At 40.1% G+C, this 15,529-nt stretch overlaps 1 protein-coding gene and 1 long non-coding RNA gene across 2 annotated transcripts in view; one reads left to right on the forward strand and one right to left on the reverse strand.

Annotated features, from left to right (window-relative positions):
* On the reverse strand, positions 1-14,270 carry LOC140476219 (protein kintoun-like). Its single transcript, XM_072568472.1, has 3 exons — positions 12,340-14,270; positions 4,181-4,324; positions 1-2,076 (listed from the first exon to the last, which is right to left on the reverse strand). The coding sequence occupies exons 1-3, from the start codon at positions 14,233-14,235 to the stop codon at positions 1,387-1,389; spliced, it is 2,730 nt and encodes a 909-aa protein (XP_072424573.1). The 5' UTR covers positions 14,236-14,270; the 3' UTR covers positions 1-1,386.
* LOC140476221 (uncharacterized) overlaps positions 14,260-15,529 on the forward strand; it is a 21,978-nt gene continuing 20,708 nt past the window's right edge. The window contains exon 1 of the long non-coding RNA XR_011960433.1: positions 14,260-14,334. This is a non-coding gene — a long non-coding RNA (uncharacterized lncRNA). The remainder of the gene's footprint in view (positions 14,335-15,529) is intronic.

Raw genomic sequence — 15,529 nt, forward strand, 5'->3', positions numbered from 1 at the left:
ATAATTTAATAATAAATTAGTTTTGGCATTGTAAATCCCTCGATCAGATGCAGAAATAACAATTTTAACAAACAAGATAAACAAAAATTATACTGTAAAGTTAATTGCAAGAGATGCAACAAAAACAGAAATGATAATACATAGCCGAAAAATCCAGCTGTTCCTGAGAAGTCTGCAGACTTAATTACAAATCACAAACTATGCTAGCAGTATGTCACAAGGATCAATGCTGGGTCCACTGCTTTCGTCATTTAAATTGAAGATTTGGATGTTAACATAGGAAGTACAATTAAGTAAGTCTGCAGCAAAAACGGAGCTGAAGTGGACAGTGAAGGTTATGTCCGAGTATAAGGGGATCTTATTCAGATGGGCCGATGAGTGGCAGACAGGGTTTAATTTAGATAAATATGAGGTGCTGCATTTTGGAAAGGCAAATCAGGGCAGGGCTTAGACACGTAATGGTAAGATCCTGGGGACTGTTGCTGAACAGAGACCTTGGAGTTCAGATTCATAGTTCCTTGAAAGTGGAGTTGCAAGTAGAGAGGATATGAAGGAGATGTTTGATATGCTTACCTTTATTGATCTTGCATTGAAGTTGGGAGGTCATATTGCAGCTGGACAGGACATTGGTTAGGCCAATATTGGAATATTGCTTGTAGTTCTGGTGGTCTTACTCTCGGAAGGATGTTGTGAAATTTGAAAGGGTTTAGAAAAGATTTACAAGGATGTTGCCAGGATTGGAGATATAGGGAGAGGCTGAATAGGCTGGGGCTTTTTCCTGTAGTGTTGGAAGCTGAGGTGTGATCTTATGGAGGTGTATAAAATCACTAGAGTAAATAGACAAGGTCTTTTCCCTGGGGTAGGGAATCCAAAACTTGAAGGCATAGGTTTAAGGTGATAGAGGCAAGATTTAAAAGAAGCCTAAGGGGCAATTTTTTCACACAGAGGGTGGTACATGTATGGAATAAGCTACCAAAGTGGTGGAGGCTAGTACAATTACATTTACAATTAAAATTACATGAGTATATGAATATCAAGGATTTAGAGGGATATAGGTCAAATGCTGGCAAATGGGACTTTATTTATTTAGAATATCTGGATAGCATAGATGAGTTGAACCAAAACGTCTGTTTCCGTGCTGTACATCTCTGACTCTATGGTCACAAATTGCCAGTTTGGCTGTTATTACATGGCCATAAGCTAAACAAAAATTAAAAGTTATTTTGTGATTTGGAATGCAATTTAAAATGCAAACTAACCTATACTAATGTATCACAGTTTTAAACTTCAGACACAATCTTGGTTCATTCAGACCCCTACAATGCCAAGCCTTAAATCAGGCACAATAAAGTTAAAGTTTCCCTTCTAACCATTTCAAACATTTCTTTAGTCTAGTTGATACAACTCCATACTTTGGAAATTGAATGCAGATTTTGTTTTATGGTCACTTATAATCTTAAAACTTTGGTCATTGGGATTGATTTCCTCAAGAATTTGCAGTGGAGCCGTAGTATTAATAAACTCGGGAGTGTTCTCATCTTTCTGGTTACTTGGAAGGTCATCTTCATCAAGTACATTATCATCTACTTCTGTACACTGTTTAAAATGTACTGATTTTTCACAGTTTACAAGTAGAGGTTCATCATTTATAGATAGTGGCTTGTCAACATATATTGTACTTGCGTGAGAGGGTGACATATTTGACTCGCTTTTCATTTTAACCTCACTAATAAGTTTACTCGCATTAAGAGAAGTCCAACAGTTACTGTGCGTCAATTGATTCATGTCATAATTTGGAACTTCATTATTTGTTCCTTCTCCTGCATTAGTTGTCTCCGAAAAATGATCAGTGCCTGCCATAGCAGCTAACTGGTATTTGTCATTAGATACAAATTCAACAGCATCATTTGCCAATGGTGTCTCTTCTTCCAATATTTTACCTTCTGCAATAGATTCAGAGAAACTGGTTTCTTCTGTCTGTTGTTGAACGTTTGCAGCATTACACGCTTCATTGTGGTTAACTCTGTCTGGTTTCAGAGAAAGTCCATGGGAACTGGTATTCTCACTCTCTTGTTGCTGAAATTATAAAAATCAACAATATTTAGAGTCATTGAGATGTACAGCATGGAAACAGACCCTTCGGTCCAACTCGGCCAGGCCGACCAGATATCCCAAGCTAAACTCATCCCACCTGCCAGCGCCCAGCCCATATCCCTCCAAACCCTTCCTATTCATATACCCATTCAGATGTTGCAAATGTACTTGTCTGAATTTTAAAAAAAATTAACATTAGTTGTAAAAAGAATCACATCACTGATCAATTTCTATTTACAAGGCCTCCAAACAAATGCCAATAAAAGGCTGCCAAGGATTTGGCAGATTTCAGTTTACATTGTAATGGTTCCTCGGTATGATATTGCTGTTTCTGTGGTTACTTCTGTTTGTTGGCTTTGAGGGAACTGTTTGATATGTAAGAATGATAGCACTAGACATCATTACAGCATAACAACATTACATTGCAATTTTAAATTTCCTCTGAGTGTTATCAAAAAACTCAAGTAGAATATAAATTTATCATTTTCAGTCTGAAGCAGATTCAACAGTCTTAGCTCTCAATTCCTCAATAATTTCAAAAATCTATCAAACAATGCACTAACAATTCAAGTTTTTAGTGTATGGATGTGGTTAGAGTAACTTTCAAAATAAAATTGCATACCTATTTGAAAAGGAAAACACTGCAGTGATAGAGGAAAGAAACAAAAGAGCGGGCTAATTGGACAATTCATTTATAGAGCTTGCATGAGGACAATGGACCAAAAGGCCTGTAAGATTCAATGATTTCACATCAAGTGGTGGTGGATGTCAGTTTCCTTACAGTGATGACTATGAAAAATTTAATTGAATGAAGAGTAGCAGGAAATGATTAATTCCAAATGCAGTATATCTAATACAGAAAGTTTAAAAATATCCAAGAGCAAGAGTGTAAAATAGTAAATAAATAAAATTAGCATGGAATCAAATGTGAGAGTTACACAAAGGAAGTTCCAGTTTTTAAAAAAAAATATTTGAACAATGAAAGTACTTATATAAGCTAAGTCTTGAACTATCTATCTAAACCTACTTTTTTTGGAACACAACAAAAATCTAAATTACAAACTAGAAAAGTAATAAACAGATCAAACTTATTAACCATGTGCAAACATACAAAGAGAAGTGAATTTCTGGTTTAACGGAGATTCATCATTTCCTCAAGATGTTTGGTTCAGAAGGTTCAACATTATTTTCTTAATTAAATTGAACAAATTTTATACAAAATATAAAATAGAAGAAATAACAGCCCCTCAAATCTACCCTGCCATTCTGTAAAATCATGGTTACTCTCCCTCAGTCCTGAACTCCTCTTGCATGCCAGCTGCTTAAAACCCTCAATATCTCAACATTTGAAAATCTATATTAAAAAAACCACTACAATTTAATTTGATCTACTTTTTAGTATACTAGTTTGGTTAGAGTAACAAGGATTTCTATCAAATGCAGTGTCTTTATGTGATAGGATAGTGAGCTGAATAGCTCCCTGACTCCTTTGCCATGCCATATAGAGATGTACAGCATGGAAACAGACCCTTTGGTCCAGCTCGTCCATGCCGACCAGATATCCCAACCCAATCTAATCCCACATGCCAGCACCTGGCCCATATCCCTCCAAACCCTTCCTATTCATATACCCAATATACTTGAAGTGAATTTCTGCCTCCAGATGATATATGGTTAAAAATATAACATTAGTTGGGGCAATAACTGTCTGCAGTTTTCCTTTGTTAAATGGTAAATAAAACAGCTCAATTCACTTTATACGTTCTTGCATTTGGATATTGGATATGCATTGATTTTACACTCAGCCACAATGTTCACTGCCAAATACATAAATCACTGCAGGCTAACACAGGAAGAATGCTCATTCTTCAGTAGAAATTTAAAAAACGGAAGTACAGTATTTGACAGAACATCATCTGGCGAAATAATAATTTTGAATCTTCTTACTTAACATACAACTTATTTCTGCTCTGTAAAGCACTGCCATGACTTTTCTGCAACATTTATCTCAATGGTTAAAAACAGACAGCTTGTGAATAATGTTCTGTTCTTGTTGAATCTTTAGATCTGGTTTTATATAACTCACCTTAGAATGAATAACAAGGCCACTTTCACTGATTTCCACAACATTAATTAAAGGATGTTTTTCTGGTAGCTCATTTGTGACTGGATCCTCCAAACTGGTACTCAAGAATTGATTGATATTTTCTGAAGTTACACACAGATTTTTCTAAATAAAAAGAACATTTCATGTTCACGCTTAATACAACATCAGACGAAACAAAATTATTTATGCACTTCTACAAATCGTGTTGATGAAACAAAACATAAATCATTCAAGCTTAATTCCTACAATACTACAGTATCTTTACAAAGTATCAACCTATATTAATAAGGATTTGGTACTGTCTTTTACTGGTATATAGTATAAATGAATAAAGAGCGCATATAAATTTAACTGGTCAATGTTTAAACCCAACAAACATTGAATCTTTCACTAAGTACACAGAGGCAACAAACTGATATTGTTCTAATAAACTGAGATCAAATTACTTTCAATGAACCAAGTGTCTTGAAATTTACATGTCCATTTGCATACTTGTAAATCTACAAGACAATAAGACATTGGCCTAATTTATGGTCCTTTCAGCCCATTAAGTCTGCTCTGCCATTCAAATGGCTGGTAAGTTTCTCAGTCAAAGAGTGTGGTGCTGGAAAAGCACGGCCGGTCAGGCAGCATCTGATGAGGTGACCCAAGGGGTCTGAGAGATAAATGGGGGGAGTGGTGAAGAGGTAGCTGGGAATGCGGTAGGTTAGCGTTGCTTAGTATGTGTGTCCCAGAGATGTTCTCTGAAACGTTCCGCAAGTTGGCGTCCTGTCTCCTCAATGTAGAGGAGACCACAGTGAGAGCAACAGACACAATAAATGACATATGTGGAAGTACAGTTAAATCTTTCTTGGATGGGGAAGGATCATTTGGAGCCAGGCGGAGGTGAGGAGGAAGTGTGGGCGTAGGTTTTGCACTTCTTGAAGTGGCAGGGGAAGATGCTAGGAATGAAGGGTGGGTTGGTGGGGGGCATGCACCTAACAAGGGAATTGTGGAGGGAATGGTCTCTCCAAAACACAGATAGGGGGTGGGGGGGGGGGGGGGGAGGGGAAGGAGAATATATCCCTAGTGGTGGGGTCTGTTTTTAGGTGGCAGAAATGGCAGAGAATGATGTATTGTATCCGGACATTAGTGGGGTAGAAGGTGAGAACCGGGAGGTTCTGTCCTTGTTGCAATTGGAGGGTGGGGTTCAAGGGTGGAGGAGCAGAAAGTGAAGGAGATCCGTTGGAGGGCATCGTTAACCACATGGGAGGGGAAATTGCAGTCTTTGAAGAACAAGGCCAGCTGGGATGTTTTATAGTGGAATTGGTCCTCAGGGGAGCAGATGCAGCAGAGGTGGAGGAGTTGGGAATAAGGGATAGCGTTTTTACAGGAGGCAGGGTGGGAGGAGTTGTAATCCAAGTAGCTGTAGAAGTTGGTGGGTTTGACATAGATGTCGGTGTTGAGCCGGTCGCTGGAAATGGACAGGTCCAGGAAGGAGAGGGAGGTGTCTGACATGGTCCAGGTGAACTTGAGGTCAGGGTGGAAGGTATTTGTGAAGTTGCTGAACTGTTAACTTCCTTGTGGGAGCACAAAGTGGTACAGATACAGTCACCAATGTAGCGGAGGAAAAGATGGGGAATGGTGTTGATGTAGTTACGCAAGACGGACTGGTCCACATACCTGACGAAGAGGCAGGCATAGCTGGGGCTCATGCAGGTGGTCTGGAGGAAGTGGGAGGATTCAAAGGAGGGGTTTCTCAACCCCATTCTCCCACTCTCTCCCCTTAAACCTTGATAATCAAGAACCTATCTATCTCTACCTTAAATAAAAATGACCTGGCCTCCACAGCATTCTGTGGCAATGAATTCCATCGAATCACCACTTTCTCACTGAAGAAGGTTCTCCTTCTCAGTTTTAAAGGCTCTTCCCTTTACTCTAAAAGGTTCCATTCCGGATGAAGGGCTTTTGCCCAAAACGTCGATTTTCCTGCTCCTCGGATGCTGCCTTTACTCTAAAGCCATGCCCATGGGTCCTAGTCTCTCCTACACATGGAAACATTTTCGCAACATTAACTCTGTCCAGGCTATTCAGTATTCTGTAAGTTTCAATTAGATTCCCCCCTCATCTTTCTAAACTCCATCAAGTATAGACCCAGAGTCCTCAAATGTTCTTCATATGTTTTGCCTTTCACTTCTGGGATCGTGAACCACATCTGGTCTCACTCCAGGACAAGTACATCCCTCCTGAGGTATGGGGCCCAAAATTGCTCACAATACTCATGTGGTCTGACTAGAAGCACATCCCTGTTTTTAATATTCTAGTCCTCTCAAAAGAATCTGCCTTCCGAACTACCAACTCAACCTGCAAGTTTATCTGAAGAGAATCCTGGACTAGAACTTCCAAGTCCCTTTGCACTTGAGATTTCTGAATTTTCTCCCCATTTGTGCATGGCCTCTCACTTTCCCACGTTGTATTCCATTTGTCACCTCTTTGCCCACTCTCCTAACCTGTTTATATCCTTCTGTAGCCTCCCTGCCTCCTCAATGCTCCCTATCCCTCTACCTTTGTATTATTTGCAAACTTAGCTAGAATGCCCTCAGTTCCTTCATCTAGATCATTAATATATATTATGTACAAGTGGGAAACTACTCAATCCCAACAACCATTTATAGTATATTTAAAAATATAATCAATTATGTGAGGTTTTTGCCATATAATTGTGTATGAGATTGTGCAGCATAATATGGGGATATTTTAAGATGGAAAGAAAGTATTCCTGAATCACTACAGCACTACTGCCTTTCCTAGTCAACAATTTTCTACGTAAGACATACCTGAATCCATTACACTGTATATAGCTCACAGTGTGGTCCACTTCAAACTGGAAACCCACTCAGCTCAAAATCTCTATTGCAGGTTTAACCTTTCTGTGATGACACATTGACTTCTCCCATTCCCATACCTTGATTTCTACAATACTGATATGTAAAAACTCAATTTTTTTTGTATCTTTGATTATGGACTGAAATGGGGAAAAGACAGTTTTAAAAAAAAAACAAGGATTGTGGGAGATTGTTGCATTCTATGAAAGCAAGCTACCAGCACTAATCAAATTGCTGTTTATGCTGTTATTTGGTCAACCAGTGGAAGGAGGTTTAGTTGCAGAAGAGCTAGAGCCAGGGAATGAGTTAAAAAATTAGGTTCAGCTAGCAACAAGTAGCTAATTGGCCTGTGGAATGATGAGCAGTTTGCTTATCAAAAACAATGTGATTGGTTAACTATCTGGAAAGTCAGTTTGTGGGTATAAACAATTGAACATCCATAAAGAAAGAAGCTGCCTTTGCAGTTAAAAAAAAAATGCCTGAAGAAAGCCTGCTTAATTTCCCTCACCAATTGCTGGGTGCTATGACTTTTAACCACAAAGTCACAGACCATATAATCTGTCAATCTGTCACACTCTGCCTCCCACAAGAACATTAAAGTATCTGAAGACAAAGAGGGATTGCCAAACAAGCCCGAGCAAGCCAAAAGGATTACCTCAGAGATCCCTGTGAATGAGGAATATTGAACTGCCTTCCCAATTTTCTCCTCCAACGGCAACACCCTTTTGTTTTATTTCTATAACTGCGTGTGTATATGAAGACTCTATAATAGGTATTAAAGTTTTAACTTGAGTTATATGTTTGCATTTCATAATTGTTTACTTCATCAGCACTGGGTCCAACCTGAAAATTCCCTTCCAAATGGGATTGTGGGTCTACCTACAGTGCAGCGATACAAGGAGGGCAACGAGGGACAGACAATAAATGGTCAACCAGCAATACCCACGTTTCAAAAAAATAAACTGGCTAAAAGGTGTATTCCAGCAGTACACAAGTTACTATATATGCTAAGCATACACAATGTTTGCAATGGGCAGGTGTTTTTGAAATCAACTTTCAATAGGTAAAGAGACAAAGATATTGCAATTTGCATTATTTCAGGGAACCCAGATCATCAGGGATATTTTTTGTAATTACCACACATCAGTTAAAGTTATGGCAAAGATATGACTAGATAAATGCTTTTCTAATATTGATGGTCCCTGGGAGAGCACTGTCCATCAAAGATTACTCAAGCAAAACAACAAGGCATTATTTACCTAAGAGACAGCTTACGTTATACCCAAGAGAACAAATCTCCAACAATGTTTTAAAATTCATTATGAATGTTCTTTTAGGGTATAGGAGATACCGGTTTGCTTTTCATGAACCTAATGATTACTTTGTCCCTAAAAACAAAAAGCAGTAGTATAATTTTCAAACGTTTTCAGTATTTGTTTCAGGAAAGTTACAAGAATGAACAGATGGAGGATGGGAAAAATTTCTGGCTGTAACAGCTGCTGGAGGTGATTTCCTTGAATTCCAGGAGCAGTAATTCGTGTTTTCTATGCTGTTGCATTGTTTTGGAACCTTGGGGGAAAAAAAAAGTCAAAACAACAGCAGTTTTAAAAGGGAGAAGAACAGACAAAGGAAGCACATGGTGAGGACAGTGCAGGAGAGAGAGAGAGAGAAAGAACTTGCACAGTTACTGCCTTTGCTGTTGAATTCATGTATCGCTGGACATCGGAGTGCATCTGGAAAAATTAAGAAACAGTGAAATTCACAACTAATCTTGGAGGAACCTGTTGGTCAAAGTTCACAACAGAATCAGATAAGTTAATTGTTGTTTTAAGTCTGTCCAATGGAAAGGTTGCAGTGGTGAGTACAGTAGGTTCTTTCTTGATTATGTGTTTTTGGAGATGTCTCTTCATTAAACTTAATATAGAAGCCATAACTATTAATTTAACCTGGTGCAGTGTTTTGTAGAGGAATAAGACGGTGTTATTTTCTGGGTCTATAGATTGTGAAGGTGCAAAAATGGCCTTCGCAGTGATATGTACTTCTTGTCAGGTGTGGGAGTTTAAAGAGAGTTTAAGGGTTACTGCGGATTATATCTGCCATAAATGCTGTTGGATGCGAATCTTATCAGATGGAATGGGAGATAGTGAGGAAAGAGATCAATCTGAGACTGGTACAGTTGAGAACAGAAATGAGTCAGTCAGGGCAGGCAGGGACAAGGTAGGACTAACAAATTAAACTGCATTTATTTCAATGCAAGGGGCCCAACAGGGAAGGCAGATGAACTCAGGGCATGGTGAGGAACATGGGACTGGGATATCATAGCAATTACAGAAACATGGCTCAGGAATGGGCAGGACTGGCAGCTTAATGTTCCAGGATACAAATGCTACAGGAAGGATAGAAAGGGAGGCAAGAGAGGGGGAGTGGCATTTTTGATAAGGGATAGCATTACAGCTGTGCTGAGGGAGGATATTCCCGGAAATGCATCTAGGGAAGTTATTTGGATGGAACTGAGAAATAATAAAGGGATGATCACCTTATTGGGATTGTATTATAGACCCCTATCCCCCCCCCCCAATAGTCAGAGGGAAATTGAGAAACATTTGTAAGGAGATCTCAGCTATCTGCAAGAATAATAGGGTGTTTATGGTAGGGGGTTTTAACTTTCCAAACATCGACTGAGACTGCCATAGTGTTAAAGGTTTAGATGGAGAGGAATTTCTTAAGTGTGGATGTATCTACTCGAGAAGGTGCAAAACTTTACCTACTCTTGGGAAGTAAGGCAGGGCAGGTGACTGAGGTGTCAGTGGGGGAGCACTTTAGGGGCCAGCGACCATAGTTCTATTCTTATGCAAAATACTCATTTAGTTTAATCAAGAGACATAGTTTTAAAATAGTGATGGAAAAGGATCAGGGCGGCACGTTGGCTTAGCGGTTAGCACTGCTGCCTCACAGCACCAGGGTCGCAGGTTTGATTCCAGCCTCGGGCGAATGTGTGGAGTTTGCACATTCTCCTCATGTCTGTGTGGGTTTCCTCCGGGTACTCTGGTTTCCTCCCACAGTCACAAAAATGTGCAGGTCAGGTGAATCGGCCATGCTAAATTGCCCATACTGTTAGCTGTATTAGTCAAAGGGAAATGGGTCTGAGTGTTTACTCAGGGTGAAAGGAAAGGCTGGTAGGTATAGGGAATGCTGGATGACTAAAGAAATTGAAGGTAAAAACAGGTTTGGTTAAGAAAAAGGAAGCATATGTCAAGTATAGACAGGATAGATTGAGTGAAACCTTAGAAGAGTATAAAGGAAGTAGGAGTATACTTAAGAGGGAAATCAGGAGGGAAAAAAGGGGACATGAGAGGTCTTTGGCAAATAGAATTAAGGAGAATCCAAAGGGTTTTTTACAAATATATTAAGGACAAAAGGGTAACTAGGGAGAGAATAGGGCCCCTCAAAGGCGGCCTGTGTGTGGAAAATGGGGGAGATACTAAATGAGTATTTTGCATCAGTATTTACTGTGGAAAAGGATATGGACGATATAGACTGTAGGGAAATAGATGGTGACATCTTACAAAGTGTCCAGATTACAGAGGAGGGAATGCTGGATGTCTTGAAACAGGTAAAGGTGGATAAATCCCTCGGACCTGATCAGATGTATCCAAGAACTCCATGGGAAGCTAGAGAAGTGATTGTTGGGCCTCTTGCTGAGATATTTGTATCATCGATAGTCACAGGTAAGATGCCCGAAGACTGGAGGTTGGCAAACGTGGTGCCACTGTTTAAGAAGGGCGGTAAAGACAAGCCAGGGAACTATAGACCGGTGAACCTGACCTCGGTGGTGGGCAAGTTGTTGGAGGGAATCCTGAGGGACAGGATGTACATGTATTTGGAAAGGCAAGGACTGATTAGGGATAGTCAACATGGCTTTGTGCGTGGAAAATCATGTCTCACAAACTTGATTGAGTTTTTTGAAGAAGTAACAAAGAAGATTGATGAGGGCAGAGCAGTAGATGTGATCTATATTGACTTCAGTAAGGCGTTCGACAAGGTTCCTCATGGGAGACTGATTAGCAAGGTAAGATCTCATGGAATACAGGGAGAACTAGCCATTTGGTTGGAGAACTGGCTCAAAGGTAGAAGACAGAGGGTGGTGGTGGTGGAGGGTTGTTTTTCAGACTGGAGGCCTGTGACCAGTGGAGTGCCACAAGGATCGGTGCTGGGTCCTCTACTTTTTGTCATTTACATAAATGATTTGGATGCGAGCATAAGAGGTACAGTTAGTACGTTTGCAGATAACACCAAAATTGGAGGTGAAGTGGACAGCGAAAAGGGTTACCTCAGACTACAACATCATCTGGACCAGATGGGTCAATGGGCTGAGAAGTGGCAGACAGAGTTTAATTCAGATAAATGCGAGGTCCTGCATTTTGGGAAAGCAAATCCTGGCAGGACCTATACACTTAATGGTAAGGTCCTAGGGAGTGTTGCTGAACAAAGAGACCTTGGAGTGCACGTTCATAGCTCCTTGAGAGTGGAGTCGCAAGTAGATAGGATAGTGAAGGCGGCGTTTGGTATGCTTTCCTTTATTGGTCAGAGTATGGAGTACAGGAGCTGGGAGGATATGTTGTGGCTGTACAGGACATTGGTTAGGCCACTGTTGGAATATTGTGTGCAATTCTGGTCTCCTTCCTATCGGAAAGATGTTGTGAAACTTGAAAGAGTTCAGAAAAGATTTACAAGGAAGTTGCCAGGGTTGGAGGATTTGAGCTATAGAGGGGCTGAACAGGCTGGAGCTGTTTTCCCTGGAATATCGGAGGCTGAGGGGTGACCTTATAGAGGTTTATAAAATTATGAGGGGTTTGGATAGGATAAATAGGCAAAATCTTTGCCCTGGGTTCGGGGAGTCCAGAACTAGAGGGCATAGGTTTAGGGCGAGAGGGGAAAGATATCAAATAGACCTAAGGGCCAACGTTTTGACGCAGAGGGTGGCGCGTGTGTGGAATGAGCTGCCAGAGGAGTGGTGGAGGCTGGTAAAATTACAACATTTAAGAGGCATTTGGATGGGTATATGAATAGGAAGGGTTTGGAGGGATATGGGCCGGGTGCTGGCAGGACTAGATTGGGTTGGGATATCTGGTCGGCATGGACGGGTTGGACCGAAGGGTCTGTTTCCGTACTGTACATCTCTACGACTCTATGAACAGACTAATTAGAGAAGGCAAAACAATTAATGTAGCAATTTTGAATATGGCAGGACATTTTTGGAATCAACAAAGTTACCTGCAAACAGTTGCATGATTCTCCAGCATGAAAGCTTTGCCACAAGCCTCGACACTCAGGTGACTTCATTAACACGACTGCAGCATTGTCTTTAGATATATTAACTACACTTTCTGTGGTGTCCAGCTGATGTTCTGGAGGAAATTGAACAATCAAAGAATATAAAACATCAGAGTCCTGAGTCCCAAATACAACCCTATAGTCATGAGTGTGAAGTACTGACTTGAAGCTTTCTTCATTAACATTTTGCACATGTAGTACGAATGTTATAGAGTCTTTATTTTGATGGTAATGGAAATCAGGACATACCGGTTCTGTTTTCTTTAAATTGTCACCATAGTAGACTGCAGTGTTTGCAGATGAATCTGCACCTACATCTACCTGTTCACCTGCAGAATGATTGCATACCTTTTCCAAAGTCCCAAGAGATTCTTTACCACTCATTGCAATAGCACCTTCTTTTACAACATTTTCCTGTTCTTCAGGATCTACCTCTGAAACAAGTTTGGAAGTAGCAATTACATCATTTGGTTTTCCTAAAGTATTATTATTAGCAGTTGACTCTGTAAAGGTTTTGCTTTCGCTCAGTTTGAACTGTTTATTGTTCTCAGATTGTACCAAATTGGAAACCTGCAAGGTGCTAAATTCAAATTCATTTTCTGGTTTCACACCATCACCAAAATGCCCTCCATTTTGTTGATGTGAATGTCCTTCAAGCTGACAATCTGATTTACAAAGTAACTGGCCACTCTCTGTGGACTCATTCTTGGTTTGTTTAAAGTCACCAGCAGGAAACTGTCCCACTTCTAGGGCTTGCCTCATAGGTAGCACAGGCAAAGTAACCACAAGCTGCCTCTTAGATTTGTTAAACATAGCTGACCCCAGATTTTCATCTACTGGATAAGGTAGATGCAAATCAAGCTTGTAAGCTGGTTTCTGTGACTCCAAACTTAAAAATTGTTCAGTTACATCTAAACAAGCATTCTCAGCAGACTTAAGCAAAGGGAGGTCGATAGCAATCACCAGCTCTTTAGGTCTGGTGGTGGAAGCAGCTTCACGAGCATATCGGTAATCTTGCATATCAATATGTGACCTGTGAATAATGGAGTATTTGGGTTGAGTAGATTTGCTGTCTTGTGATTTTGTATTCTTGTCCTTCATTGCAGATTCTGAACTTTTGCTTGTTGTTTTAGACTTTGTGTCATGCCCAGAGGGAGTTTCTGACTTTAGGGAACCAAAGGGATAAGGAAACTGTAAAGGGTCATCATCATCTGGAGGCTTCTTGGGAACACCAGGAATAGGTTTTCGAATGACAGCAGCCTCGGGCATTCCCTTGTAATTTACTTTTAAAGTTTTAACATTTCTTGAATCTAGTTTGGCATTTAGTTGCTTCTCTATCACTTCAATTGAAGTTTGATCTACCATTGTTTTGAACTTCTTGTTTTTATTCGCCATGTACAAAGTGTCTGGATGAAACACCACATCATATATCATGTGTTTTCTGCCACCTTTATCCAGATCTTCTCTCCCCGGCGCCAGACTGTATGGAAGAGACCAATGTTGTCCGACCGTCCCGTTGGCACCCTTTTCAGCTTTGCAAAAGGGTTTATGTATCAGGTCGTTGCTGCAGACGTTGATGAAACATTTCTGGTCCCCGTTAACGCTGGTTTTGAGGACATAACCAGGTTTGGGATGCACGAACTTAATGTCCATGCCCCTCTCTTTTTCGAGTTGAGTGATTTCCTCTTCGTACTTTTTCTTATTTTCCGGACTGGAAATTTCCTCCGCGTATTCGCACAGCATTTTTCTAAACTTTTCATCTTTAAACGCTGTGGAAAAGCGCTCCACTTCGTCCCGGGTCAAGTCCAACTCCTCGAGTTTCGAAAAAGACGCCATGTTATAGGTCTACATCCGCCGTCGCAGACATTTGACGTCAACACCGCACGAAAGTTTGGTCATTCTTTACCTTACTCTCCCCTTTATCCAACTCTGAAGGTATTATGTTTGACTTTGTTTAGTAACTTGTTTTAAAGAACGGTTGAAGTTAGCGTCTTTTTATACTTAGGGGATGTAGTACGTTGGGTATCTACGTGATGCGTACTATATGGCGGATTTAGGTAGGAATCAACCCGACGTGATGTGTCCTGTTTGCCAAGGAGATGTCTTCAAAACCCAAACACAGACCAGGTCTCAACGTTGCTTTGTTTATAATCCTATTGTTAGCATGTTGTAAATAAAATTTCGGTCGTTATTATGCAACTATTTCCGGCAGCTGGAAATTGCCGAGGCAAATAGTTTCACTAGTGACCCTGCTGGTAGGTTCTTTTAAGTTAAGAAGCCAAGTTGAACAAGAACATGTCTCAGGAGCATAATTATATGGATGCTGGATCTCCAACTTTAGCTGCTTATCAACTTTCAACGACAATTTATCTCAAGTAGTTAGCTGTTGATGTCAAGCATTAGAAACGACCAGTTTTCCTACTCTCAAATGTCAAAGTTTGGATATAACTCTAGACTGTCAGTTGGATTAATGTGAAGGCAGTGTAAAAAGGGTACAGAAGTGATTTACAATAATTGTCCTCTGGTTCAAACATCTCACTTACATACTTGTACTAAATAAGCTGGAGGTGTTCTTATTAAAAATAGAAGATTGTGAGGGGATTTGATGTGTTCAAACTGTGATGTGGAGGTCCTAGTGTTGGACTAGGATGGACAAAGTCAGAAGTCACATGACACCAAATTATGGTCCAATAGGTTTCTTCAAAATCACAAGCTTTTGGAGCACTGCTCCTTCGTCAGGCACAGAATTTATAAGCAGAGAGATAATAGCAAGATAATTCCAGGCAATTAAGAGTGTCAAAAGACTTAAGTATAAAGTCTTTTGACACTCTTAATTGCACGGAATTATTTTGCCATTACCTCTCCACTTATAAATTATGTGCCTTTGCGCTTCCTCCACTTCACCTGACAAAAGGAGCAGTGTTCTGAAACTTGTGATTTTAGATAAATCTGCTGGACTATAATCTCGTGCCATGTGACTTCTGACTGTTCATATGAGTCAGGACAGAGAAGATAACATCAACTTATTTGTTGAAGTATTTTTAACATAATAAAATGGCCCAATACACTTCAGAGGAGCACTGTAAAACAAAGTACATCAGTGAAGTCCACAAAAAGTTATTAGATGAAG

This window comes from Chiloscyllium punctatum, chromosome 4 (assembly GCF_047496795.1).
Source record: "Chiloscyllium punctatum isolate Juve2018m chromosome 4, sChiPun1.3, whole genome shotgun sequence".
Taxonomy (NCBI): domain Eukaryota; kingdom Metazoa; phylum Chordata; class Chondrichthyes; order Orectolobiformes; family Hemiscylliidae; genus Chiloscyllium; species Chiloscyllium punctatum.